General features: G+C 45.5%; 2 protein-coding genes across 5 annotated transcripts; one reads left to right on the top strand and one right to left on the bottom strand.

Moving 5' to 3' along the window:
• Positions 1-425: 425 nt before the first annotated feature.
• On the bottom strand, positions 426-9,542 carry LOC102788409 (uncharacterized). The gene is made up of 6 exons (XM_087837456.1): positions 8,874-9,542; positions 8,487-8,596; positions 7,481-7,604; positions 5,278-5,406; positions 1,582-2,017; positions 426-1,494 (listed from the first exon to the last, which is right to left on the bottom strand). Exons 1-6 carry the CDS (start codon positions 9,204-9,206, stop codon positions 1,037-1,039), a joined length of 1,590 nt encoding a protein of 529 aa, XP_087693582.1. The 5' UTR covers positions 9,207-9,542; the 3' UTR covers positions 426-1,036.
• nvl (nuclear VCP like) lies at positions 8,942-26,957 on the top strand. Of its 4 annotated transcripts, none has more exons than XM_087837454.1 (24): positions 8,942-9,391; positions 10,549-10,627; positions 10,859-10,929; positions 12,088-12,140; positions 12,436-12,526; positions 12,605-12,659; positions 14,431-14,637; positions 16,555-16,666; positions 18,129-18,199; positions 18,348-18,482; positions 18,575-18,676; positions 18,976-19,093; positions 19,223-19,367; positions 20,015-20,312; positions 21,782-22,003; positions 22,180-22,284; positions 22,626-22,688; positions 22,965-23,084; positions 23,507-23,606; positions 24,910-25,016; positions 25,183-25,259; positions 25,383-25,474; positions 25,990-26,087; positions 26,777-26,956. In XM_087837454.1, the coding sequence occupies exons 2-24, from the start codon at positions 10,571-10,573 to the stop codon at positions 26,816-26,818; spliced, it is 2,541 nt and encodes an 846-aa protein (XP_087693580.1). In that variant the 5' UTR covers positions 8,942-9,391; positions 10,549-10,570; the 3' UTR covers positions 26,819-26,956. The 4 variants fall into 4 exon arrangements, with proteins under 4 accessions (XP_087693580.1, XP_087693581.1, XP_087693579.1 ...); XM_087837455.1 differs by lacking the exon at positions 8,942-9,391 and adding an exon at positions 9,613-9,751 and having other exon boundaries at positions 10,552-10,627; XM_087837453.1 differs by lacking the exon at positions 8,942-9,391 and adding an exon at positions 9,613-9,751.
• The last annotated feature ends 623 nt before the right edge of the window (positions 26,958-27,580 follow it).

Here is a 27,580-nt window from a genome sequence, read left to right as displayed (position 1 = left end):
CAGAGAGAGGCGTTGAAAGGCTGCTCCAACAGAACTTATTGTTTCAGAGGAAAACACGAACACGGTGTACAGTCGAGTCTTAATAGCTTACTTACAGCTGGGCTCTGTGTCTCAGTCTGGTCCTGTGGAGGTGGCTCTTCTGTGTTGTGCCATGCGCTTGTGAAGTGGCTGTTTGGTGTCTCGATGTAGAGGTCTGGGCATTCCTCGCTGCACTGATGCTGCAACTGACTGAGGACCTTCACACACTTATAGCATCTACATGCATCGACCTCTGACAGCAGTCAATGAGTCTGCTTTCACAGACAGCACAAATAAATATAGAGGAAATGCTGCACAGCTGTAAATGGGTCCCATTGATGAGCTCCCTTCATTTTCTTTTAATTTATTCATTTATTTTAAATAAAACATGATTATTTATTGATGCATTCAAGAAGTTTACATTACATTATATGGCTTTAATAATATACCAAAGGTATACAGCTTTGATTTTGGTCATTTAGGCACAACAATCACAAGTTAACAGTTTATAAAAAATGATGATAAGACTATCTGTGCTTCATTTGCACGAAAGAAGATCTTTGATCATTGTAAACATACTTCCATGGTTGGAAACTCTTTCGGCGCAGACAGAAAGCTGCCGTTCGTGAGGAGGGGTCAAATTATGAGGGTGCTGTAAATAGCACGACATACTGGTTAATTAGCTCGACCACCGAGCAGTAACGCACGTGTTTGGCTTTTCAGAGCGCCTCCGATGATTTAGCGGTTAACACATTCCCTTCAAAATGTTGCAGGTTCAATTCCAGCTGAAGACAAAACTGCCGTGGAGGTTGTGTCAGCGTCCAGCATAAAGCTGCCCAAATACACGGAAACTATGAAAGCGTCGTTTTGACAAATGAACGTGACTGTGGATGTGTGTGGCGCTCTGCAGCTGGACAGCAGAACAGCTTTAAAGTGAAGAAGGAAGAAGATTCACGCTCCCAGCAGCACACTTACAGCTCGGCTCAGAGATCGTCTGCAGCTCGTTTCCACCTGCTCGTCAGTCTCTGCATTGTTCCACTATAACAAAGCTCTGTGCCACCTGCTCCTCCTCTGCTGGCCCAGCGTCCTCGTCTCCAGAACCGCCCGGATCTCCTTCCCGCTGCCTCTGGGTGTCGGCTGGAGGCGAGGGCTGACACTCGGCGGGCTGCTCGTTCGTCACTGTCGCGTCACACTGCTGTGGTCTCGTGTGTGTGCCGTCGTCACGACTCAGCGCTGAAGCTTTGCCCACCACTGGCTTCCTGAGGCTTCTCTTTTTTGTTTCTGCGTTTGCTTTTCTTATTTGCTTCCTCCTGTCTTTGTTTGTGTCGTCCCCCTCTTTTCTTGTTGTCTCATGTTCATTTTCCTGCACGCGCGCTTGTCCTATCCACTCCACCAACCCTCTCAGCTCCTGCTCCTCCTCATCCACGGAGCCGAGAGAGGAAAGCTCCGACTTGACCGGACTCTCGTCTCGTGTCCCTGTGAAAACCAGCGTGTCAGTTAAATGCACCCTTGGAGCAAATGACAAATTTTGTTGTATTGTGAGTGTGTGTGAGTGTGTGTTACCAGTGTCGTGCTGTGCGGTGGCTCCTGCTCTGAGTGTGATGTGGAGGGAAATGGCCTTGGGGCCACTGAGCTCATCATCCACTCTGCTTCTGTGGGCGTCGCCGCCGGTGTCCCCTGGAGCGCTCGCCCCTCCGCTGTTCCCGCCTCTCCGACTGCCGTCCAAACTTTGCTGAGCTTTGCCGTCGTCGTTGGTGATGAGCGCAGGTGCAACAGCAGTGCAGGGATCCTCAGCGCAGTCTGTGGGCAGGTCAGCGGCACTCGCAGCTTTACTGCTGCAGACTTTGTGGGGCTTGTCTGGAAGCAGGGGCCGGCCCCTGATGGCCAGGTCAGGGTAGGTCCTCTGCATCTCCATAATGGACGGGTCTACACTGCAGAGGTGGTAATGCTGAGGCTTCGGCTGGGGGGTTGTTACAAGCCTGGTGTCCAAGTACAGTACCTGGCAAACAGAACATTGTATTATTGTAGGCTTTTACCTTACAGTATGAATAAGATTTAGCTCACAGGCCTCTTAACGTTCACAACACTTTGGTTTGTGCTCGTCTGACTGTCAGCAACAGTCTGCCTGCAGGGCGGACAGGTAAACGCCTTTCTGCTCTACCTGAGCACTCAAAGCATTTAAACAACGAGCACTTTGTGCTTTCATTCCCACACATTCGCTGTGCTGCTTGTGTCTGAGATCCTCACTCCTCTCTTCACTGCAGATGGCCCATTGCATCTGTCCATTTTCCAAAAATATGAAAGCGGACTTAAACCATCGATCTTACGGTTGTGTTTTTTGTTTTTCCTGCCTTCTCCCAGGGTCTGTTTCTTCCTCATCACTACACGCTGCTTTCTTATCTGGGTTAAAGGCTCCCCTTCACGTATTCAACACGGCTGATAGCTAAAAGCTTAGTTGATATAAATATCACATGTAGCCATTATTTTAAAAAGCGTCTGTTTTTTTAATATAACATGTGATTGGCATTGTTCATGCCACTGAAATATCTCACATACAGGCTTCCTTATTTTAGGCTTACAGTATTTTCTGCACTATAAGGCGCACTTAAAATCCTTTAATTTTCTCAAAAATCAACAGTTATGCATGAATTCTGGTTGTGCTCACTGACCTCGAACCGATTTGATGTGCACGGCGCTCAAACATCTGTCAAAAATATTTTAGTCAACTTTGCTAAGCTACGGAGCCGCACCGCTTGATGGACTGTCGCAGCATTACGGCTACTGTAGTCAGGAGCAGAGATGGGCGCGTTACTGTAATCTGATTACTTTTTTCAGGTAACGAGTAAAGTAAGGGATTACTATTGCAAAAACGGTAATTAGATTACCGTTACTTTCCCGTAGGAACGCTGCGTTACTAAAACCGTGATTTTTTGCGAGAACGTCTCATGACAGTGACGTAAGCGAGTGCGACGTTCGTGACAACAGCTGTGTGCAGATCAACAATGGATCATATATCGAGTGCAGAGAGAGTATGAGCGTGCAGCGTTTAAAGCGTGGAAGTACTGACCTTACTTTGAGTTTGATTCCATAAAAAGTGACAAAAACATTAGTGTCCGTTGTGCGTGGGAAGAAAACTTCTTTTTACAGCGAAAAAAACCCCTAAACTTCCAAACAAGCACCGAGTAGCTACGACGTAATGGGAAACTCACAGAGAAACTCGCGGATTCTTCCACTGACCGCGGCACACCTGCACCAGGGTAAACCTCCGCCTACCCCACTCCTGCTTTACAGGTGAAAATAGAGCAACAGGACCGCTAGTCTTTGACTTTATTTATTTTCTGCTGTGTTTTACTTGCATCTATTTGAAAGACTGAGTGTAAACACACAAAATATTTTATTTTATGTGCTGGAATGTGCAGAAAATAGGTTTAAATGTTAAACTAATTTCTTCCAGTCAGAGAATGTTGCAGATAATTAAATTGTTGCTTGATGCATAAAGTTAAAAGATTAAAACTAATAAAACAAGTTTTAAAAAGAGACTTTTCCATTTGATTACATTTTGTATGATGATTATGCAGAAAAAGTAGAATTGGGCTGAAAGATCTATCACTTTATCACCTATTCAGGTTGTAAATCGTGTTTTTAAAAAGTAACTAAGTAACTAAGTAATTAATTACTTTTGAAAATAAGTAATCAGTAAAGTAACAGGATTACTGTTTTGGGGAAGTAATCAGTAATTAGTTACTGATTACTTTTTTCAAGTAACTTGACCAACACTGGTCAGGAGCCTCGCAGGGTAATCTGGGTCCTAAACTCCGTCCGCTTCAGGTCCCAAAGTCAAACGAACACTAAGATTTAAAAACTGTCTAAATTCTTTCATCTTTAATAAAACGATCAGCATTGCTGCTTTACCAGGTGTAACTATGAAGATTAACATCCATGAAAACAGGATTTATTACATTTAACAGAGTTGTCCCAGATGATCAAACATGCAACTATTTTGCTGGTAATACCTGAAATGAGTAAAGAAAATCAACAGCCTATTTATGCAAGATTTTATTTGGGGGTTATATTGGTTGGGTCTGATTATTGGGGGGGTCATAACCCCCCTAACCCCCCTGGAAATTACGCCCCTGACTGAAGTTGGGCTAGCTGGTATATAACGATGTGCTATGGGATCGCTAGCGACACAGCTATGTTAGCATAGCATAAACAGTGAAGCTGGAGGATGAAGGCTAACACTTTTCCACTCGATAAAAGTTAACGTGAAGGTTCCTGATGGTTAGAGACAAATGTAATCGCATGGCAGGATGCTGTAAACGGACCAAACTTCAGTCAGGAGAACAACTGAGATAATCCATCCACAATACGAGGTTAGTGATTCATATACTGCAACAACATGTCGGCTGTGATAGAATACAGCATTAATGAATCAATGGTACAGAAGTGGAAGAAGAAGAATGAGTTGAGTAATGTTTGACTTCTCTGATTTTGTTTCTTAATGCGCCTCATGTATGAAAACAGACCCGTTCATCGGCAGCGAGCCTTATAATCGATGCAGGTGTAGTCCTGTGTGGGGGGATAGTTGGGTGTGGCTTCTAGTCTAAAGTGTCCACAGCATGAACACTGACACACGACTGCAGCGCTGTGCAGAAAAACACAAAATGTAGAAACATGATGGCGCTTAGAGCTCGACCTGAGGATGGCTGTGTGTGACTGCGTGGATTTAGCATGTTACACACAGCACGCTGCCTCAGCCGGAGTTCAATAAAGTCAAACAGGTGGAAGCAACAAACTCAACTTTAGCTCCAGTTAATGTTTGTCAGACGCACATTCGGCTATTTTTACTTGCCAGTATCATGAAACCCACCAGAGAAGGGTCGGTGCGTGTGCTGAACGCTGGGAAAAGCCTGATACTGAGAGCCTGCCTCGGGTGAAGAATGCCTGACACGACTTATTTAAATGCTCGGCTTCAGGCTGTGATGTGCTGGTGCATGAATGTGTCCCAGCACAAACAGTAACACCTGGCACCCTCAGCAAGCTTCATTCATAAACAGCAAACTGAGCTGATTCTGTAGTTTAGTTATTAAGCTTTGTCAGTCACTGTTATATCAAATATCGTGTGCGTGCTTATTTTAAACTGTTGGGGTTTTATTGAACGCACACAGTATCGTGTGTCTTCAGTCGGTCTCTTTAAAGCACTTTGTCAGGCTCTGTTAAAGCTTCAGGAAACAGCAGAGGGTTTGATGCAGCAGCTACCTCTTTTTTATCCTCCTCCTCCGTCTTCTTTTCCTCCTCGTCCTCTGTTTGTTCCGTCGCCGTCGTGTTTTCCGTGCATTCGGTCGGTTTCACAGCTCGCTCTCGTCTCTGAAGAACATCGAGCCACTCCTGTAAAGTAAGACGATCACCGTCATGTGCCGGTCAAACCAAACCGAGCTAGTGTGACCTCTGACCTGGCGTCTGTGTCACCTGTACATCCTCTCCCAGCAGCCACTCGTGTGTCAGGCTGCAGCCTGATCTGTGCTGAGGGATTTCCCATGATGCATTAATCATTTCTGGCCCCTCTCGTATTTATTGCTCTTTACCTCACAGCACAAAGCACTTTGCTGCTGTTTGATTAAAAATCCAATTTAACTGAATTGAATAATGCTTCAACAATAATAATAATAATAAAAATTAATGTATTTTTTGTATACTTTGTTTTTCACTTCTCTGATTTTGTCTCTACATTATTTCTTTGCTTACATTTCTTTTAAAGCCACTTAGTGTAGGAATTCTGTATTAATTCCCAGGAGATCCTGAAAGGTTTAACATGGGGTCAGACGCAGCGAGGCAGCAACACTGGGGAATTCTGCACTGTGGGAAACTCATTCAATTCAGAATGGGCTCATATTTTCTCTTGATATGTTTCTATTATTGTTCTATTATTAATAAAATCTGGGTTTATGAGGTTTGCAAATCACTGGATTCTGGTTTTACACAGCTACACAACCTTTTCACAATTGGGTTGTGTTTGGCAGCGTGGAGCACTTTTGTAACAACCCGCATTCAACAGTTGTTATTCTGGGATTCATGACAAAGTATAAAACATGACACTTCCTCCTCACACTGCTGAATATTAGAACGTAAATGTGCCAAAGCTGAGCAACCATGAAAAGTTACAGTCATTTAGTATTTCATGGTGACACACTGAATATGCCGTTTCATCTAAACTCACAGCTTCCAAAAAAGGGAGGAAATAAAAAAAAGGGGGATAATTTATGGGAAATGATGAGAGGAGCAGGGTTCACTCTCAGCTCTGAGTTTGTTAACTGTGAGTTAACCTCAACTCTGCATCAGTTACTGTGGTACTAAACCTGCTGGCTGCCAGGTCTTCTTTAACAAGTTTCTCCCTGACTCCGCCTTCCTGCTACAGCTGAAGCAGCTGACGGACACATCTGTTCATAAAGTCGCCTTCACAGAATTTATGTTTACAAATGTTGAAATCTTAGTTAGATGTTAATAGGGGTGGGGAAAAAATGGATACTGTGTAGCATGGTGATATTTTGTTTCTAATAATGTATGGATACAGGGACAGCAGAAATCGATACTTTGTTACAAAAAGGTTTTTGTGCTCTGACTTCAGAGCATGTTGATCCTTTTTCTGAGCAAGAATCCTGACATTCCTTCACTGTCCAAATGTGTTTAACTTGTTTTTGGCAGCAATAAACATGATAGTTTACTTATTTTAATTTAAGACATGTTTTATTTTAATTAAGTTTAAAACTTTTTTATTTAATGTAAAATTATATTTTGTTTTAATTTACTTTCAAATTCTTCAGTTGCTGAAGGGGCTGCATAGTTTTCATAAACTGCATAGTTCAGAATAGCTATAATTGTACCAGATGGTTGATTCAGTTAAGTTGGACTAGACTGTAATACAAACCGTTCAGTTTGTCAACAATCAAACTGAAATGAGAGAAAGACTGAGTGTGAGACTTTGATATTAGAGAAAATGAATATTGATAAAGTTTACCTTTATGTACAGAATCTGAATATCGCAAAAGATTTTAAAAAATTGCAATAATATCGTATCGTGCGTTAAGTATTGTGATAATATCGTATCGTGGGATGTATGGTGATTCCCACCTCTAGATGTTAGTTATTTTTCTTTTTAACAAGTGCTTTTATAATCACTCAGCCATCAGTGTAAGTGCAGAGACAGCGCTCACATCAGGGATGTATTATAGTCTCTGTGAGTCTGTGCACAACTTGAACTTCAGTATCTTGCCCGAGGACGTTTCAGCAGGTGGGAGGAGACAGGAATGGAGCCCCTGATTGTTGGATTATCTACTCTACAAGCTGAGTACAGCTGCTCAGCACTACTAACTTACCACAGTGGCTTAAAAAAACAAAAAACAATTGATGTGATATACTGTAACACAACTGATGAGACTATTACTAACATGAAACATGGTCGTACCTGTGGTCTCAGTTGATCCTCCTGAAGCTCCAGGAAGTGGTTACATTCCACTCTGGCCAAGAGCAGCTCAAAGCCAACGAGCATGGCTTTGTCTGCATTAACGTCCTCACTGAGCCTGTACTCGCTGAAATGCATCAAACACAACAGAGACAAAGTGATGAGGAGCAGAACCACAGACGACCGGGGCGGCTGCAGCTCTGCGGGTAGAGCGGCTCGTCTGCTAATCGGAAGCTTGATCCCCGTCTGCATGCCGATTATTCTTGGGCAAGATACTGCAGGTTGGGCTCTGATGCATCCATCAGAGTGCAAATCTGAGATAGAAAGCACTTAGGTACAGAGAGTGTGCAAAATCTGAACTCGGGTTTTTACTTGGTCTCAGGAACCTTTGTAAGAAAAGTGAACCTATGAAAGTCAAGTCAAAGAACCTTAGCTGACCAAGGTGTGTGCTGCAAGTTAATAGAAATCCATCCATTCGCTTCCGCTTATCCTTTTCAGGGTCGCGGGGGGGGGGGGGGGGGGGGGGGTGCTGGAGCCTATCCCAGCTGTCATATAAAAATTTATTTAAAAAAAAAAAAAAAAAAAAAATCACACTGTCTCCGCCTGCCTGCTGTGTTTTGGAGTCATTTATTCTGAGAGGTGACACATGTGATATATGAACAAGCTGAGTGTCTTGAAAGGATAAGACATGAAAACATTCCTGGGGGAATTTTTGGAATGCTTTGTACACACGTTGTGTCACCAGGTGTCGGCTTGTTACGTGTCGACGTGTGGAATTAAAATGGTAAATGAACTTTTCTATTCTGAGCACTCAAACTGCTCACTCGGTCACACATTCAGACCTGAGCACCAGTGTAATATTCACACACACATCGCTTTGGGACCCACTCTACCTCCTGAGCCACAGCCACCCTAAAGAGTCTACGTTTGTCCTGACAAAGCTCTGCAAAGCTGCGACCGTTCCTCGTGGATTCACGTCTACAGTCTGTGCTGTCACTCTGGTTCTTACCATAGTTTGGGGTCTGTATGAGGCACATAACCAATGGAGGCCAGGACGGACTGTATGGTGGAATTGCTGAAAACTGGCTCGAGACAGTAAACAAATGGAGCTGTAAATGTCTGAAAGAGATGCAGAAAACACAAACACAGTTCATCTGTTAGTACACGGGCTCAGAGATTACTCAGGGTCACTTCCGTTTGGCCTGACACAGCTGTGAGCAGGTCATGATGTAAGCAGAAACAAGATAAGCGTCACTGGGCTGTTGTGTGTCCACTCACTGCTACACGAGCAGATGTTGTGACGCGCTGTGGTTCAGCTGAGTGACATCTGCAGCCACAGTGTAACATGTCAAACGAGTATCAAGTGCACTCCTATAAACGCGGCGCGTCCTCTGACCTTTAGCGTCCTGATCTCCTTCTTCCACGGCTGTAGGAACAGGTTGACGCACAGAGTTTCCAGCACTTCTGCGGCTCTGATGAAGGCGGACAGGTGTTTCCTGAAGTCGCTCTGAGCCTCGCAGCGCTCAGTCACAGCCTGGTAAAAAGGGAACATTGTGAAAGTCCCGCCGATCTCCGCCTCGCTCAGTAGATACTGAGCCGCCTTCTTCAGCAGCTGGGGGTCGCGGCACGGCCCGACCTCTGCCCGCTCCTCCAGGTAACACTTGACATAGTCCGCGTACACGTCCCCGCGGGAAGGAGCCGGCTCTCCTGCTCCGGTACCGTCCTTCATGACCGCCACAGCGACGAGCCCCACCACCTCGGACTAACGAGGAAGTGTGGCAGTCCGACAGCACGACGAGGAAGTGAAAGCGACAGCGGCTCCTCCTCACGCCGTGTGCGGCACAGAGCGGCAGACTGGGAGCCACCGTGCCCGCCGACTCACACTACAGCTTCCCCGGAGCCAGGAACCACACGGTTCGGACTGTTTCTCACTAATACACGGACGTGTTCAGTGTCGGTGCTGGAGTAACGCTCAACTCATTTTCTTTATGACAAATTCATATTTCGAGCTTTTCAAACTACATCGGGAAACGTACCGGTGTGTTCTGATGTTTCCCGAATCTCAAGAAAGGCTGTGTTTTATTTTGAAAATAATCACCCGGATGTGATCATTTTCGTTTCCGGGATAACTGTGTGCCGCGCTCGTGTTGGTAAGGCTGTTTCCCCGTGCCTGTAAAAGCCACGCGTGAGAAACCGCGTGGTGTTTTAATGCCGTCCAGCTGATATAAGCCGGACACCCACACCCCGTGAACAGGAGCGCCCTCCACTCTGATCGTGAGTCACGTTTAGCCCACGGGACTTTAGTTTGGTCCGCTACACTCGAGTCTGTGCCTCTTTCACACGTTGGTGCTTAAAAACACACGAGTGGACGTACAGCTGTGCCCACACCCACAGCTCTGGTTTTATAGCCGTCTTTATAGTCGTCCCTGCCGGATGGATTTTGCTGTCACAGAGTCGACTCTGATCATCTGGATGTGCTGAAGAAATCACAGAGATGAGAGGAAACGTTTGTCCCTCTGAACACAGCACCTGCAGATGAACAGAAGTTATTTCTGGGATTTCCTTCCGAGCATCGCGACATGCTTGGAGATGGTGCTCGGGCTGGTTCCTGGTGTCAGGCAGTGGGAGCAGGACACGAGGGGCCAGGTCACAGTCTGTCCCAGAGCGAACACGCTCACCTTTAGACCGTTTCTGTTTACTGCTTAATGGAAAATCTGATTTCAGCTGTAAACTGTGTAGAAAATAGTCAAAACAAAGAAATGAGAGAAATGATGCTCCTAACAAAAACCAATGAGTAAACAGATAATAACACTGGTGTTGTTAGTGGTGCAGTGAGGAGCTGAGTGGGTTTGTCTCTGTGGGTCAGCTTTGTTGGAACAATCAGGCTCATTCATGAAGACTTTGATGAAGTATAAATGTGTTGTATCATAATTGAATACGAGGCACGTAAAGGCGCTGTGGGCTGTCACAGAAAGCTGGACACAGTGTTTTTCTGTTGTAAAACCTCAAAGGTGAGTGTTAAAAGACACTGTGGTTGCCATGGTTACTAAAGCTGAGGGTGTGTCGTGCAGCAGGCGCAGAGAAGCCACAGACATGAAGGGCCACGGCGGCGGGTGGCAGGACGGTCGGCTCAGACAAAGAGTTGAGCAGGTATGTCTCTCCTCAGTCTGAGTACCAGTGTGACCAAGACCAGTAATCAGATTACATATTACTGAAACCACTAATCAATGATGTCATCATTTGTGTTGCATAAGTTCTTTGAGCATCTGCTGCGTGTGTGTGTGTGTGTGTGTGAGAGATGAATGATGAATTCATGATGTTTCCTCGTGATTTTCCTTGTGTCCACCACTTTGCTTACATTCGTGTTAAACTCTGTTTCAGTATCTGGGCTCCAGCAGCAGTGAGTATGTGGATCTGTCAGCCATGGCCCTGGACCTTCAGAAACTCTACAGGCAAGTCATCTGTGCTGGCTCAAATAAAACACTCGAGCTTGTTCCACAAAGCTGAGATTTGCACGGCTGGTTCCAGTGAAGCGCCACACACTGAGATGTGTGCTGGTGTGAAACAGAGAGCTCTCTGCCCCTGCATGCTGACTCTTCTCTGTCTGTGTTACATCAACTCTATGTTTAATGCTTGAGTGACTGACATGGTTTTAATGCATCACCCTGCAGACCTGCATCTGTGAGGTTGGCTAATATCTGAGATGTATGAGCACATTTTCACAGACAGTGATAACAGTGACACATACAGTCATTGGACTCGTCAGTTTGACAAATCTGGTCCTTAGTGGGTCTTAAAGTGGGGTCAGTACTCATAAGGAGCTTGTTGGAGTTCCTTCAGCAGCAATAAGCTAAAGTAAAGGTGTTCTCCATCATTCTGTCATCATTGTGGTTCTGTTCTCTGAGGTTTGCAGGCATGTGTTTGAGATGACCCTGTGACCTGTGTCCGACTGATGGGCAGCAGCAGTACGATCATTGCTGATGTGTGAACACACACCTGAATGCTGCAGAGCAACAAGCTGCTGTGTTCACACTGATCATCATCAGCACCCGGCTGCTGCTGACCTTCCTCGTTCCTGTCAGTGTTAGGGCGTGCTTTTTTCCTATTCGCTGCATCTGCATTGGGCTTCGTTTTTGTTAAAAAGAAAATATGACCTGTGGTTCTTTATTTCATTTTCAGACTTGGTAAAGACCAGATTGTTTTTTTTTATCATGCCCTGAAAACCTCACTACTGAAAGGGGTTGTACTCCTCTTTCACATCACTGAGCTCACTGAGGAGAGCAGAACAAGGAGTACAAAGACTCTGGAAACTCCGTCTTTGGGTTGAGAAAATCAGTGAAGAAACATCTGATCATTAGTCCATTGTTTATTGTCACAGAAAGCGTGAATCAGTTTTCCTTCCTGTGTCTGGTAGTCATTTATATTAATTAGCTTCACCACTTTTTAACTACATTACTTTTCCCTTTACTTTTTACATGCATGAGGTGAAGGACGGCTGGGATAGAATAGAAAATGCACATAAATCTGAATCAGTGACTCAGATTATGAAAGTCAGTGCTCAGTGCTTCCACCGCTTTGGTCCTGGTGATATGACTTTATTGTGTCTTTAGGATGGACTATGGCAGAAGAAACAAGACAGCGTTCAGGATCCAGGTAGAGAAAGGTAAGAGAGACGCAGCAGCACGGTGTGATTCTGCCTGTTTGGACACATCTTGACTGATATTGAACAAGAAGGATGAATTATTCCACTGTAGCAGTTGGCTGGTTAAGAACGATCATGTTAAACTGCACATTGAATTCCTTTTTAATGAAAAACAGGCAGGATCATTCAGGTTTTCCATCACAGGAAGTCTTGTCATGCAGCGATATGACAAAAGCCCAGATGACCTCTCCAGCTCGTGTGTGTCTGTTACAGCCTAATGATTGTGCGCTCTGTTTGACATGTGTGGCTTTTCTAGTGTATGAAGCAGTCATGAAGGATTCTGGGCTGAACGAGCTGGAGAGCAAACACCTGGCTAAGAGAGCCAAGCACGGCCACCGTGACACTGGGTGAGAGCCCTCTGCTTGTTGGTGTTCTCTGCTGCTCTTTAAATGTGTAATTGATGTGCTATAAATCTGTGTTTACAGTGACGAGAGTGGGAGCAGCAGCTCAGAGGAGGCTTCTGACAGTAATGAGAACATTGTAAGCACTAATTAGTGATGTGTGTGTGTGTGGATGCTCAGTCATCCAGGTTAGGAAATCCCAAAAAGTTGATTCTTTTCTCTGAACAGAATTTTAACCGACTTTAGCAAGGACTGCCTAACATACATGTGCACGAGCAAACAGCACGATTGATGGCTGCACCTGAGATTCAGATGCAGACAAAGCAGGATTACTCCTAAAAGTCTGCAAATGCAATCTTCATTTAAGGCTTCCCAGCAACAAAAATGCTCCAGAACGCACAGAACCAGCTGCTCAGTGAACAGGCGAGACAGATTTGACATGCTAAAGTTAAAAGAGATCCGACAGAGATCTTCTCGATGAGAGAACTCTTCAAAAGGTGTTTGAATTCACTGTGAAGGCTCGTCTAGCTCACCAAAGTCCAGGCAAAAAGGAAGTTTATTCTACTTGTTGTGGGTCAGAAACACCAGTGAAATACAGAGAGTGTCCTCAGCAGCAAGAAGGATGCCACGATGAGGGTGTGGATGAAAAATTTGCCTAACAGACAACTCACCAAAAAGTGGAGGAAAACATCCTCGCAAAAGCTGCGAAAACGTTGTTGTGACGCCGAGACAAAGCGCCCAGCATCCAACATCTGGAGGAAAGGAAGGCACTCACATCACTTAGTAATGACAACAACATTATCATCCATCCTGTCACGCATAGGTGCACCAACCAGAAAGACTATCATGAGAAATATCATGAACCCCTGAAAGAAGACCCAGGAAGTGGCTACAGGAAGAGGGCGATAGACTGAAGCAGTTAGAGCGAGACGATACTGTTGACCGGACCAAAAGCTTTATCCAGTGGAAGCTGCACCAAGGCTGTGTGGTTTACCAAAGACACACTAACAGGGTGCACCTTTAAGACCGACTGTCTGTAACTCTGTCACCTGTAACATCTTAAAGTTTCTGGCTTCGATCCTCAACCTGCTGCAGCTCTGAACAACATCCAGAACACCCCGGATGTTATTGAGACGTCATTATGGAGGCAGAGGAAACAATAGTTCGATGGTCAGTGGTCATGATTTACATGTTAATTTACTAGTTAATTGGGGCGACCGTGGCTCAGGGGGTTGGGAAGCGTATCTGTAACCGGAAGGTCGCCGGTTCGATCCCTGGGCTCTCTGTCCTGGTCGTTGTGTCCTTGGGCAAGACACTTCACCTGCCGCCTACTGGTGTTGGCCAGAGGGGCCGATGGCACGATATGGCAGCCTCGCTTCTGTCAGTCTGTCCCAGGGCAGCTGTGGCTACGACTGTAGCTGCCTCCACCAGTGAGTGAATGTGAGAGTGAATGAATAGTGGCATTGTAAAGCACTTTGGGTGCCTTGAAAAGCGCTATATAAATCCAATCCATTATTATTATTATTAATGATCTAGAGAATGACTGAGCTCACAGCCTGTTGTCAGTCACCGTGCAAATGTGCTGTTTATAAGGTTGGAAACCTGCAGTCAGCTGAGACTGAAGACGTCACCTGATGAGTGACGAAACGTTTCTCTCACTGAAAACATCCAGATGAACAGAATCAACTTCTTGGGGCTGTGTGTGCGTCTGTGTGTGTGTGTGTCTGTGTGTGTGTGTGTGTGTGCGTCTGTGTGTGTGTGTGTCTGTGTGTCTGTGTGTGTGTGTGTGTGTGCGTCTGTGTGTGTGTGTGTCTGTGTGTCTGTGTGTGTGCGCGTGTGGGTGTGCGCGTGTGTGTGTGTGTGTGTGGTTTAGCACTAATTTTCTGATGACCTTTTCCTCCCTGTCACAGCCCACAAACCAGATGAACAGCTCTCTATCGTCTCTGTACCGGAGAGGCAGCGCTGCCACCAGCAGTCCTCGCAGCACAGCCACTCCTCCGCCTTCAGCCTCAGCGACCCTGGTCTCCAAAGGAGGCTGGTTCATTGATAGAGCTCCCGAGAAGAGCGGCACCATCATCGACCTTTGTGACGACGACCCGACCAAACAACCAGTAAATGTATGTAACTGTAGCACGTCTGCACAGATGAACCGTAGTAAGCGTCGTGTGATCATCATTAAGATGTGAGCTGGTCGTGCTCTTTGCTGCTTGGAACTGCATCACAGTCAGTATCGCAAGTTGTTTGGCTTCAATAAGAAAAAGTGCCGGTCGTGCTAAAAAGACGATACTGTCAGGTTTCTCTCCATGATTTCAGTCTCTGTCAGTTTCAGTCCCTCACATCACTGTGGAGGAGTTTTGAACCACTCCACTTCAGTCCATGCTAAATGGTAAATGGACTGATTCTTATACAGCGCTTCTCTACTCTCCCGGAGTGCTCAAAGCACTCTATACAACACGCCACATTCACCCACCCATACTCCGATGAACGCATCGGAGAGCAATTTGGGGTTAATATCTTGCCCAAGGGTCTTTGGCTTGCAGACTGGGGGAGCCAGGAATCGAACCACCAACCTTCCACCCCCGGTCCATGGAGGTTTGCAGGCACAAACTATCATTCATGCACATTTCTCTTAAGGTCCCACCACAGCGTTTCAATCAGGCTGAGGTCCAGCTCCAACTGGGTTCGTCCCCGGCTCCCAGTCTGGAAGTATTCCTGGTCCTCACTGACCAGTTGCACCAGTGCATTCACTGACATGTAAACGTTATATTGAAGTGCTTAAGTATAGAAAAAGTATGTGAATGAGGATCATACTAGAAAGTGCTTTGAGTTCTCAAATGGAGTAAAAAAGTATTACTTAGATATCATTGATCAAGGTGTGGCAGCTCTGCCTTTGTACTTTGTGCTGATATGCTGTGTTTGCCGCTCTTGGGTCGAGGACAAGAAGAGAGCAATGATAGAAGTTTGGCACGAGTATCGAACCCAAGGAGCCGTACAGACTGGGAGCAGCCAGAATCACCGACCTTCCCTCGTTGTTTCATTTGTCACACTTAAAGGTTTCAGATCACCAAATAAATGTTAATATCAAAGATAACCTGAGTTACACATTTTAAATGTTCGTTTCCTCCATTGAGGGAAAGACGTTATCCAGACCTACCTGCCCATGTGTGGAAAAGTAATTGCCCCTAAAACTAACAGCTGGTTGTTCCACCCTCGGCTGCAAGAACTGCCATCAAGCCCTGGCAGTGAGTCCTTCACACGTCTGTGGTGAAGCTTTGACCCACGTTCAGCCACACTGGAGCACTTTCCATGCCAAAGCATCTCCATCAGATTGAGGCCCGACTTTGTTCGTTGCTTCTTTGAGCCATTCAGAGGTGCACTTGATGCTGTGTTGGGTTATTTTCCTGAGTGCTCCTGTCAGGTCATAAACTGATGGCCTGACATTCTCCTTCAAGAGTTTCTGGTAGAGACACATTTATGGACTGTCCTTGAAGCAGCACAGCAGCCCATCACACCACCACCGTGTCTGACTGCTGGTATGATGGTCTTTATATGAAATGCTGTGTTAGTTTGATCTCATGTGTAACTCAAGCTTCCAGTCTTTGTGTTGTTTTTGGTCAGCAATGGTTTTCTTCCCCTTGTTTAATGGTTTTCTGGAGTCCCAGCCTTAGAGATGGCTCTGTATCCATCCTTTCCACACATGGCAGCGTTTCGTTTTCCAGCAGGTTCTTTTTTTTAGCTCTTTTAGTTCATTTTGTCTAATAAACGACTTGATAAGAAATCACCTAACATGCAGCTGATTTCTTGAACATGTGTGACAGTGAGCCTGTGTGTGGCGAAGCTGGACACAGTAATTCATGAGGGGGGCAATTACTTCTTCACACAGACCACGGTAGCTTTTTTCCCATTAATAGATGAAGTCCACAGTTAAGTCTTTGTGTCATATCAACATTTGATGACATGAAACGTGTAACTGTGACAGATATGCAAAAAGAGATTTCTGTTCTGTGTTCACGTGGCCTCCTCGTCTGTCACAGGCTGACGTGTCCATGCTGGAGGGGGAGAGGTCTCACAAGAAGTCAAAGAAAAGGAGGAAGACTGCTGACAGAAGTCCTGAAACTACTGAGACACACACGCTAAACAAGAAAGGTACCGCTTTGTTTGTCAGTGGGATAATACAGCTGCTGCAGTGTTTACTGTGCATTAGATGGAGCGATTGTAAAGAGAGACATCCACAGGCATCAGAGATGCATTATGGGTAATCTCCGTCCCTCACTGAGCATGCACCTCGTGCAGTGGGTGGGAGCTGAGGTGCGTCTTAGACGATATCTGGCTCCACTTTAACAGGGTTCAGCTCCACCCCCACAACATTTTCAGCCTTGTGGAAAAACTTGTATGCAAACATTTTTTGACCCCTTATTTATAATTATTATTATTAGTCCTTTATTTATCCAGGTAAAAAAAAATCTCATTGAGATTAAAATCTCATTTCCAAGAGAGACCTGGCATCATGGCAACAAAAGTCACATACCACATAAGTATATAACATTTAAAACAAATACAATATCCCACACCAACATGTGTAAAACAGATCAAATTAAGAGTACATTAAAAACAATCACACTGAAAGGAACGAGAGCTGTTCTCTCGTTCCTTTAAGACAGACTTAAACTCTCCCGAGGTAATTCTGATAATTTCAGTTCCTCCTGCAGATTATTCCAGGAAGCAGCAGCAGCGTATTTAAAAGCCTTTTCCCCCAATTCTGTTCTGATTTTTGGGACAATCAATTGTATGATTTTGTGCGAACGAAGGCTGTATTGGTTGTGGTTTTTACACATATAAACACATAAATAAGATCCAGCCCAAGGAGAGATTTATAGATAAAGATCAACCAATGGGAGAGTCTGCGAATATGCAAAGATGGACATTTAGCAGCAGCATACAAAGAACAATGATGTACACGATTTCCACAGCCAGTAATAAAACGTAAAGCACAATGGTACACAGTATCCAACCTCTTTAGGTAGTGGGCAGGTGCATTCATAAAAAGCAGGTCACCATAATCCAATAAAGGTAAAAAGGATGCACGAATCAAATGTTTTCTCACTTGGAGAGAGAAACAGGATTGGTTTCTAAAAAAGCAACTTAGCTTTAGTTTTAACTTCGACACAAGCCTTTGAATGTGAGTCTTAAATGATTAATTCTGATCTATAATGATCCCTAGATACTTGTAAGATGTGACCATTTCAATTTCAGTTCCTTGAATTGTTTTAATCTTAGGAGACGTAGCTAACAACTCTTTGCCATTTGAGAATAACATGAACTTGGATTTCTCTGGATTTAACACCAACTTAAGTTGAGTTAAAAGGGACTGAACGACATCAAAGGCAGACTGCAGAAATTGCAGGGTTTGTGCTACTGAAGGGGATGAACAATAAATAATTGTATCATCTGCATAAAGATGAAATGCTGCATTTGACAAATTATATAAATACGTCATGTGTTTCACTTCAGTTACAATAAGTCTGTTATTATAAGCTACCACGCTTCACTGCAGCGGTCGTCAGCGTCTGTTTCTTTGCTGTCATTTTCTCTCTGAATGATTCTTTAGCAAAGTCGCCCGAGCTGCACTATCCCACTTTGAAGTTTGAAGATGTTGGAGGAAATGAAGAGACATTAGTGGTTAGTACCATCGTTCTTGCTACATTAGCTTCTTTGATGCATTGTTGTAAGTAATCCAAATCCTGCACAGCTTAAATTAAGAAAGTGTTGACTGCACATGAAACTGTCCAGCTCGTTTTCACTCATTGTTATAAAAACATTGCTGCAGGAAGTGTGTAAGCTGCTCATACACATGCGACACCCAGAGGTGTACCAGCAGCTGGGGATGGTTCCTCCGAGGGGCTTTCTGCTGCATGGACCACCTGGTTGTGGAAAGACCCTGCTGGCCCAGGCTGTGGCTGGGGTGAGTGCTGGACAATTCATATGTATAGAGATGCACCTCAGCATGTTTTCAGCCTTTTGTGTACTTATATAAGCTGTGATTGTGTGTTTCAGGAGATGCAGCTGCCCATGTTGAAGGTTTCTGCTCCAGAGCTGGTGTCTGGAGTGTCGGGGGAGTCTGAGCAGAAGCTCCGGGAGCTGTTCGACCTCGCTGTGGTTAATACTGCTTTTTTTTCCACTTTTACCTCCAATCGTTCCAGAAGTGTCCGGCTCGCTCCTGAGCCCGCACGCTGTTTTAGCAGCGTGCTGGTGATTGACGGGCAGGTAGTCAAACGTAACCTCAAAGCTGCAGCAACGCTCTAAGTTTAGCTGCTGGTTTCATGGAGCTGCAGGCTCACAGGGAAAGACTCAGAGAAAGTCCTCTTTGAATGTGGTTACAGTTACAAACATGCATGAGGCCTATGGCATGACTGTAACAATATAAAGCGAGTGTAACTTCTCTTCTTGCCTTGCAGAGTTCAGCTCCGTGTATCCTCTTCATAGATGAGATCGACGCCATCACCCCTAAAAGAGAGGTGGCCTCTAAAGACATGGAGAGGAGGATTGTGGCCCAGCTGCTAACCTGCATGGATGGTATGACATGGAAATACAAGCAGACTCACAAACATGAGCACTTATCAGGCTCGTCGCACCGGCACGCTCACGTTCATTAACACCACACCTCGGGCTTCGTTAGCGCCATCACGTGTTTTTGCCTGACAGATGTGAACAGTCTGGCAGTTCCAGCTCAGCTCCTGGTCATCGGCGCCACCAACAGACCAGACTCCCTGGACCCCGCCCTCCGCAGGGCCGGCCGCTTCGACAGAGAGATCTGCATGGGTATCCCAGACGAAGCGGCACGTCTCAGGTCAGCTACACACACAAGTTTACCTTTTGTACTTTCTTGACTGGTAGCCAAAGGCCATCAGGGGCGGGAATGGGGGACAAATTAAAGGAACAACACCTTCCCTACTCGAGCTTCTCCCTGTTATTGGGTCACTTTTGGGTTCCAAGTAAAAGAAAATAGACGTGACAGAGGAGGTGTCAGGGATTTAACAGTGATGTGAACAAATCACAGGCAGCCTGACCTGTGGCTGATATTAGCTGACAACAGAGCAGGAATGTGAAGGAGGTTTCCTTAATAAGCACGCTGCGTATGCTGACCTGTATCTTCCTAAAAAAACAGGGAAGCATACGTGCAACATCAGCAGAACTGAATCACACCACAAGCTGCAGTTCTGCTGCAGCTCAGGAGGTGAAGAGGAGTGTTTATTCAAATGTCAGAAGAAAGATGAGGTGACACTGAAGGAAAGGGTCGTGATTTGAATAACATATCCATCACAGATGGCGGTGAGATGCTCAGAGGACGCTGAGACCTGAAGCGAAGTGTTGGGCAGGTGGACGATCAGAACCGTGCCTGTTTGTTGACACTTTTGGGTTTTGGTTATTTACCACAGCGGTCTCTCGCTCACGAGTAGACAGTTTGAACATGCAGCGTGTTTGTTACTCTCCCAGGATCTTGAGGACGTTATGTCGAAAGCTGACGCTGCCAGAGGACTTTGATTACCAGCAGCTGGCCCGACTCACCCCGGGCTACGTGGGTGCTGACCTCATGGCTTTGTGCCGCGAAGCTGCCATGAGTGCCGTAAACAGGGTGCTGCTGGAAACGAGGGGGCCTCCACACAGCCAGACGTCTGCTAAAGAACCGTTAGCTGGCGGAGCTCCAACTTCGACAGACGTCACGTCAGAACAACAACAAGCGACCGACGCCAACCCCGCCCCTCAGGAGGAGCCGGGACAGAATCATCAGCAGGTACGAGGAGCTCCAGGACGGTCTCAAAGGTTACGATGATCGTTCTTAAATAATGAGGACTACAGACTTGTTGCTTGAAACAGTCTTGTTTGTTTTGCTTATAAGCTCTTATCAGTGTTAGTATGTGAGATCAGAGTGAGAGATGCCTGCAGGTGCTGTAAACCTGTCATCACTGCTCATGTTTGGATGACTCGGGCTAACAGAGCAGGAACACAGATCTTTGCTGTTTTACAGAAATACTCACTTAAGAAGTTTGAACTTGACATAGATCAGAGCCAAACTGAGGCGAGTGGCGTCCACAGCTATGTGGCTCATATCACATAGCAGACGCACGTTCAGTGTGGCAGGCAGTGTTGGGAAGGTTACTTTTAAAATGTATTCCATTACAGATTACAGATTACATGCCCCAAAATGTATTCTGTAAGGTATTCCGTTACGTTACTCAATGAGAGTAACGTATTCTGAATACTTTGGATTACTTAATATATTATCATGCTGTTTACAACTACATGAATGTACTATTGCTGTGATTTATTACTGTTACTGAAGGTCCGCGGCTCCGAACCGTAGTAAAGGGACCTCTGGCTAATACGGTGGGTTCTGTGTCGGCTCGTAGCTGAAAACTAGCTTTACTTTGTCTCTCGCTAGCAAAGTTGACCCAGACAACAGAGAGAGGCGTTGAAAGGCTGCTCCAACAGAACTTATTGTTTCAGAGGAAAACACGAACACGGTGTACAGTCGAGTCTTAATAGCTTACTTACAGCTGGGCTCGTCAGGCTCTCTTCTTGGCTGCAGTGGTTATTATTATATTTACATGCTTCCAGCTCCCGTTTCTGCTCGATGACAGCTCGTACTTTTCCTTTTTCTCCCTCCCTCGCTCACAGACACATAACGTGTATGGCAGTCCATTCTCCCTGCAGCACGGACTACACTGCCCATGATGCTACATTCTTTAGAGCTATACCTGTAGCATTCTGCCTGTTAGCTTAGCACAACAACAACAGGCGCTCTCTCACCCAGGAAACACGCAGAGAGAGAGAGCGTCACCCTGTAACCATGGCAACGCTGCCTGGAGCAACAGAACGTAGCTGTCAAACAAAACCCAAACAGTCCTGACCCGCCACAATATGAAACAGGGAAGTACCGCCGTGTAATCCATTTATTTCAACAAAGTAACTGTATTCTAAATACCACCTTTTTAAACGGTAACTGTAACGGAATACAGTTACTCATATTTTGTATTTTAAATACGTAACGGCGGTACATGTATTCCGTTAATCCCCAACACTGGTGGCAGGCTATTGAAGTTCTTATCTTCACTAAATATGTTGGTGCTGCTTCAACCACAGCATGTGTAGCGCCGCTGCTCGTTGCCGCACTCACTCTGTTTTGCTGCATTTTGAATGCAAAACGACTCAACGGGATTTCCTGCCTCTGCGTTGCCCTGACGTGTTATGTGCTGCGTCCAGCAGGGGGAGCTGTGGAGCGTGCTGTGCCTGCTGAAGAGCACAGAGACCCTATCAGAGGAGAAGCTGGCTGGCTTGTCCATTCTCATGTCAGACTTCCAGCTCTCTCTGGCTAGTGTGCAGCCCTCAGCTAAGAGGGAAGGATTTGCCACAGTGCCTGATGTCACCTGGGAAGATGTGGGAGCGCTGCAGGATGTCCGAGAGGAGCTCACCATGGCTATACTGGTAAACACGTGGATGCATTTTTACTTTCAGAATAAGCCATGACCCTTTTATTTTATTGTCTTTTATTATACTACTTTCCTCTGTTCTTTCACACGTCACCGAGTTGCTCGATGGCTGCCTGTGTTTGGTGTCTGATCAGTGTGAGCACAGATAACACAGCCGTGTGTGTCCTGCAGGCTCCAGTGCGTTCTCCAGAGCAGTTCAGAGCTCTGGGGCTGAGTGCTCCGTCTGGGGTGCTGCTGGCTGGACCTCCAGGATGTGGAAAAACCCTGCTGGCCAAGGTTCTCCCGCCCACCAACACACACATCATCTATCATCATCTATCATACAGCATCATCTGTTTTCATAGCATAGTTATGAAAATCTGAGTGATGAATTTTAAACATGTTCAAACCAAATCGATTCTCATTAATTTATTTTATATGTAACTTTAATATGATGTAAATCATTCGGTCTCTTTCTGAGGATGAAGTAGGATCACTGTCAGTGTCAGTCACACATCTCTGTGGAGACTGGACAAACACACTTAGCTTAGCATAAGGCCTGTGGCTGACTTGGCTCTGTCATGCTGCTCATTTTCTCAGCGTGTCTCGCTGAATGCTTCTATTCTCTTTCCTGACAGGCCGTGGCCAACGAGTCAGGCCTCAACTTCATCTCTGTCAAAGGACCAGAGCTGCTCAACATGGTGAGTCACTGAGCTGGAGAGCACGCTGCTGTGCTGGCTCAGCCTGTGCATTGCTGCATTGTTTTGGAGAATCGTAGCAGAGCCGAGAAACATGTGTTTGTCCTGCACCAGCAGCCGCACACGCCTGCATGTTATCTGCATATTTGGATTCTCTTTATGACCTTTTCCTCATTTCTGTTGATTTCTTTATAAGTGTGCTGAATAAAAGTAAAGTTATGATCACAGTAACGATGCCGTCTGTGTCGACCTCAGAACTGACGTGTACTCTGTTTGCAGTATGTGGGCGAGAGCGAGCGGGCTGTCAGACAGGTCTTCCAGAGAGGACGCAACTCTGCTCCTTGTGTGATCTTCTTTGACGAGATCGACGCACTGTGTCCACGCCGCTCAGGCCACGAGGTCAGATCATAATGTTAGCATGTAGCAACTATAAACTGCTAACTGTGTGTTCCCATTAAGCGCACAAAGCCCTGTGACTTTGTCGTGGTTAAGAAGACTCCCCGTTTACATATCTGTCAGATAGATGTTGTTCAAACCAATGCAGGTCACTTCCTGTAACAGCCAGTGTGTCTCTCTGTAGTAACATAGCGTGGTCGACAGTATCAAACGCTGCACCAACCAGGACGAGCACTTAGTTTTTAATACCTCTGTAGGCTCATCTTTCCTTTTATGTATCTATCTATGAATTTCTGTTATTATCCACATGTGCATGTGTAACATGCCAGCACTGAGAGGCAGGAAGAAAAAGGGGGAGAAAATGGAAAAATAATACACCAACCACCCCCCCACAGCAGGCGTGAACTGTCTTTGTTTGTGTTCAGTCAGGAGCCAGTGTGCGGGTCGTCAACCAGCTGCTTACAGAGATGGACGGCTTGGAGAGTCGACGGCAGGTCTTCATCATGGCTGCCACTAACAGACCAGGTACAGAGACGTACGACCATGACACCACGCCTGAAGGAGCTGCTCGGCCATGGAAACCCAGGCTATGAAGCTCCTGGTTCACTGTTTGTGTGTTGATGTTTAAACTAAGGCTACGTTCACACTGCAGGCGAAAGCGCATCAAATCCGATTTTATTGACCCTATGCGACCCATATCCGATCATGGTGTGACAGTGTGAACGGCACAAATCCGATATTTTCAAATCCGATCTGGGTCACTTTCGTATGTGGTCCTGAATCCGATACATATCTGATGTTTCAGAAATCTGCTGTTTGATGGTCATGTCGCATTAAATCCGTCTTTTACGTCACTGACACAAGACAGACGCCAATTATCAGCGCCCGAGAAGACATCGCGAACACTTCCTGGCCATCCGGTGAAACTGTTGGGAAGACAACGTTGGAGAAACGTGAACATTTTATTTGTTCTGTATAATCTGCAGATTCTGACAGAAATCTGTAACTATCCTTTGAAGCAGCGCTCCTCTAAAACAGCAATAAGGATCATTATTAGGTTATTTACATTATTATGTGAATAACAAAATAACTTAAAGCAAAAATTGGGAAACGTGAAGTCTGAAGTCTTTATATTAAGGGCCATCAGTCAAACAATACTGTTGGTCTGGGTCTAAACAGAGCGCGTTGTGTGTGACGTCTTCTTTTGCGCATGCGGCCGCTTTGAGCGTTCACACTAGAGCGCGTTTGCTGTCGCATTTTATTTGTAGTGTGAACGAGCAGACAAAAAAATCAGATTTGATCAAAAAATCTGAATTGAGCATCAAGACCTGCAGTGTGAACGTAGCCTAGAGGAGCTCAGGAGCTCAGCAGAGCGCTGTGCACCGCCGTACATGTCCACCACTGTTTAAGCAATGCTGTCGCTTCCACTAGATATCAGCTGAATGTGGAAAGAGAAAACCTTACAGTGTTACAGTACCACCTTATTTCATTGAGAAATGAAACCCATTGTTTCACAAAGGCTTGTAAAGGCAGCTGCATGACTGGACTCTACACAATGAGACTGAGAACTACTAAATTCAAAGAGTAACAGGTGTGGCCGAGCACTTCTGCTCATATAGTGTAGCTGGAGTCCTTAGAGTGACTGGAGACTGAAAATGGGTTTTGCTGAGGACGAAGTTAAAGTGTCTCTAGAATTTGGGAAATTAGATGCATGGAACAGGAAGTGGATTTAGGTTAAAATAATACTTTGGGCACATTTTTCTTTAAATGATTTGAAATGTCAGGTTTTTACTGTTACAATGTTTCCAATGTTCTGTTTCATCACCAGACATCATCGACCCTGCTGTACTGAGACCAGGCCGTCTGGATAAAACCTTGTATGTGGGTCTGCCACCACCAGCAGACCGCCGCACCATCCTGCATACAATCACTAAAGTAGGAAATGGGTTTCTATTCAGATGAAATGAAAAAGTGTGCATCATATATTGTATACTATCAAAAACATTAAACGGTTATGTTGGTGCACTGATGACTGAAAATATCCAGCCACATACTGCTGATTAAGAAAAGCTGTTGCTCAACTTCACTGCTCCATGTTCAGGGGGGGACCAGACCTCAGCTGGAGCAGGACGTCAGCCTTGAAGAGATTGCACTAGATCAGCGCTGCGATGGCTTCAGGTAGGTTTGAGCTGAGGAGCAGCAGTGTGGCTGCAAAGCCTTCTGTGCTAGCTCGCAGTGTTCAAACTGCACTGACACATGAACAGCACTGAAAAGAGTGAAATCTGATCTGTGTGTGTGTAGTGGAGCTGACCTGACTGCATTGGTGAGGGAGGCGTCTCTCAATGCCCTGAGGACCTACCTGAAGTCCCAGCCTTCCTCGGCTGCATCTCCTGGTAACTGAACTCGTCCTCTGCGTGCCTGCACAGTGTTTAGCTGTAGTCCTCCTGTGGGTCTGCAGGTAGTCACCAAACACATTCCCATGGTTTCACTTTACTTGACCACGTTACGGTCTAGTCATGGACTCAGTTTAATTCCGTTCAGTTTTGTTAATATTACACCAAATCACAGCAGCAGTCGCCTCAAAGCGCTTTAATATTGACCCTACAATAACACATACAAGAGAACACTGTATACAGTATATCAGACTTTCATATGGTCCATATTCCAACTCAAATAACAACAATGAGCTGGCCTACCAGGTGCAACCGAGACCTACGTGGGTTTCACTGAAGATTATTTTTAGTGATTATAAACTTAAAGCAGAAACAATCACAGCACCTGTGTTTCCTCTTTAGTACAGCTGACGATTGTTATGCTACCAAAAAGTAAAACACGATTCACAGTTGCAGTGAAACTAGCTAATTACACTCACGCATGTCCATTCTGTTCGCCTCTACGCTCCACACAGGCCGCACACATTCGTCTGGCTCTGCTGCTGACATCAGAGTGAGCAAGCACAACTTCGAGGATGCCTTCGGGAAGGTCCGACCGTCTGTGTCCACAAAGGTAATAAAGCACGGCTCACATTTTGGGAACGTATTTTCAATCAGGATCTAGATGGATCCAAATTCTCAGACGTGTCCTTCAAGTATAGTGGTGAAAGAAGGTTAACATACCATGATGTTTTTTTAAAGTCAATACATATCAACAACACCATGTGGCTATGATTTTTATTTATATGAAATTTGCCTGTGTAAAAAAAGTAGGTCAGGGAGAGGCAGCTGCCAGTCTTATCACACCTCATAGTTGACTGCTATCGCTCATCTGTCTCCTCATAACTCATGTACTGGATTGGCTCATTACAAGTCCATTAGTCTGGCAGCATTCCACATGCTGCTGATAAGTGTTTGTCACAGCAGACTGAACTGGCCTCAGTCAGTCCTGCAACCTACCTGAACCGGTCTGACTCGTCACACTGAACTCTGCATGACAAAAAACTGCAGTACTAACCTACAGACTGAGTGTCAGTGTGATCATTACTCAGGTAACTGTTTAAAATAAGTGTGGACTGAGTGACAGAGAAACACAAACGTGCACTGACTCTGTGTGTGTGTGTGTGTGTGTGTGTGTGTGTGTGTGTGTGTGTGTGTGTGTGTGTGTGTGTGTGTGTGTGTGTGTGTGTGTGTGTGTGTGTGTGTGTGTGTGTGTGTGTGTGTGTGTGTGTGTGTGTGTGTGTGTGTGTGTTCCTTGTGTAGGACCAGAGGATTTATGAGCAGCTGAGAGAGTCCCTCAGATGACTGCCAGACCAAGAAAACATCAGCATCAGCCCCACTCACAAGTGATTGACTAATATTGTAGTGTATATACAGGTATAATACTTTTCTATTAAAGTTGGACAGACGCGACTTGCGTGTGTTCTTTCAGCTGGAGCACACCGACTCTACGAGCTGCTGCTTTGTCTTTGAAACTCTAGAGTGAAAAACGAGCCGAGAGGCTTAAAAATGCAACAGCGTGGGTGCTGGCTAAACGCAGCAGCACGGCTCTGATTACTACAAGGCGGAGGAGAACTTACTACTGCATCTCTATAAATGAGCATATTGTGGAAAAAGGTTTGCAAATGAATTTAACAGGGAAGCCTTTAAACATAAAACTGTAAAACGTGTCAGGTTAATGCTGAATGTGCCAGCCCAGGACACCCACACTGAGGGCTTCTTCAACTCAAAAGGTTAATACATCAATATCATCCAGTCGCTGCTGAGTTCGCTGGCTCGTCTGAGTGCTTTATCAAAGCATGCTGAGGAAGGCTGCAAAGGAAGTGCAGCAAAAGGTGCTCAAGCAACAGTGCTGCTATTGAGACTGCTGTCAGTGGGAGGGACCGGTGCTACAACGGTCTCACAGGTGATATCAAGCCAGCCCTAAACCAAAGAGAGAAACAACTGGACTGTAGTTTAGTGCTCCAAAGTCCTCTTCCCACATGAAAGTCATTTCTTTTTTAAAGATTTCCTTTTGGCCCTTTTCCAGGCCCCCTCAATATATGCAGCGAAGAGTGACAGGAAAGT

This window comes from Neolamprologus brichardi, unplaced genomic scaffold, assembly GCF_056152115.1.
Source record: "Neolamprologus brichardi isolate AB-2024 unplaced genomic scaffold, ASM5615211v1 NODE_ptg000033l+_length_6344489_cov_1, whole genome shotgun sequence".
NCBI classification, from domain to species: domain Eukaryota; kingdom Metazoa; phylum Chordata; class Actinopteri; order Cichliformes; family Cichlidae; genus Neolamprologus; species Neolamprologus brichardi.
The sequence above is the reverse complement of the archived record's forward strand: the minus strand, read 5'-3'. Positions and strand labels throughout refer to the sequence as shown.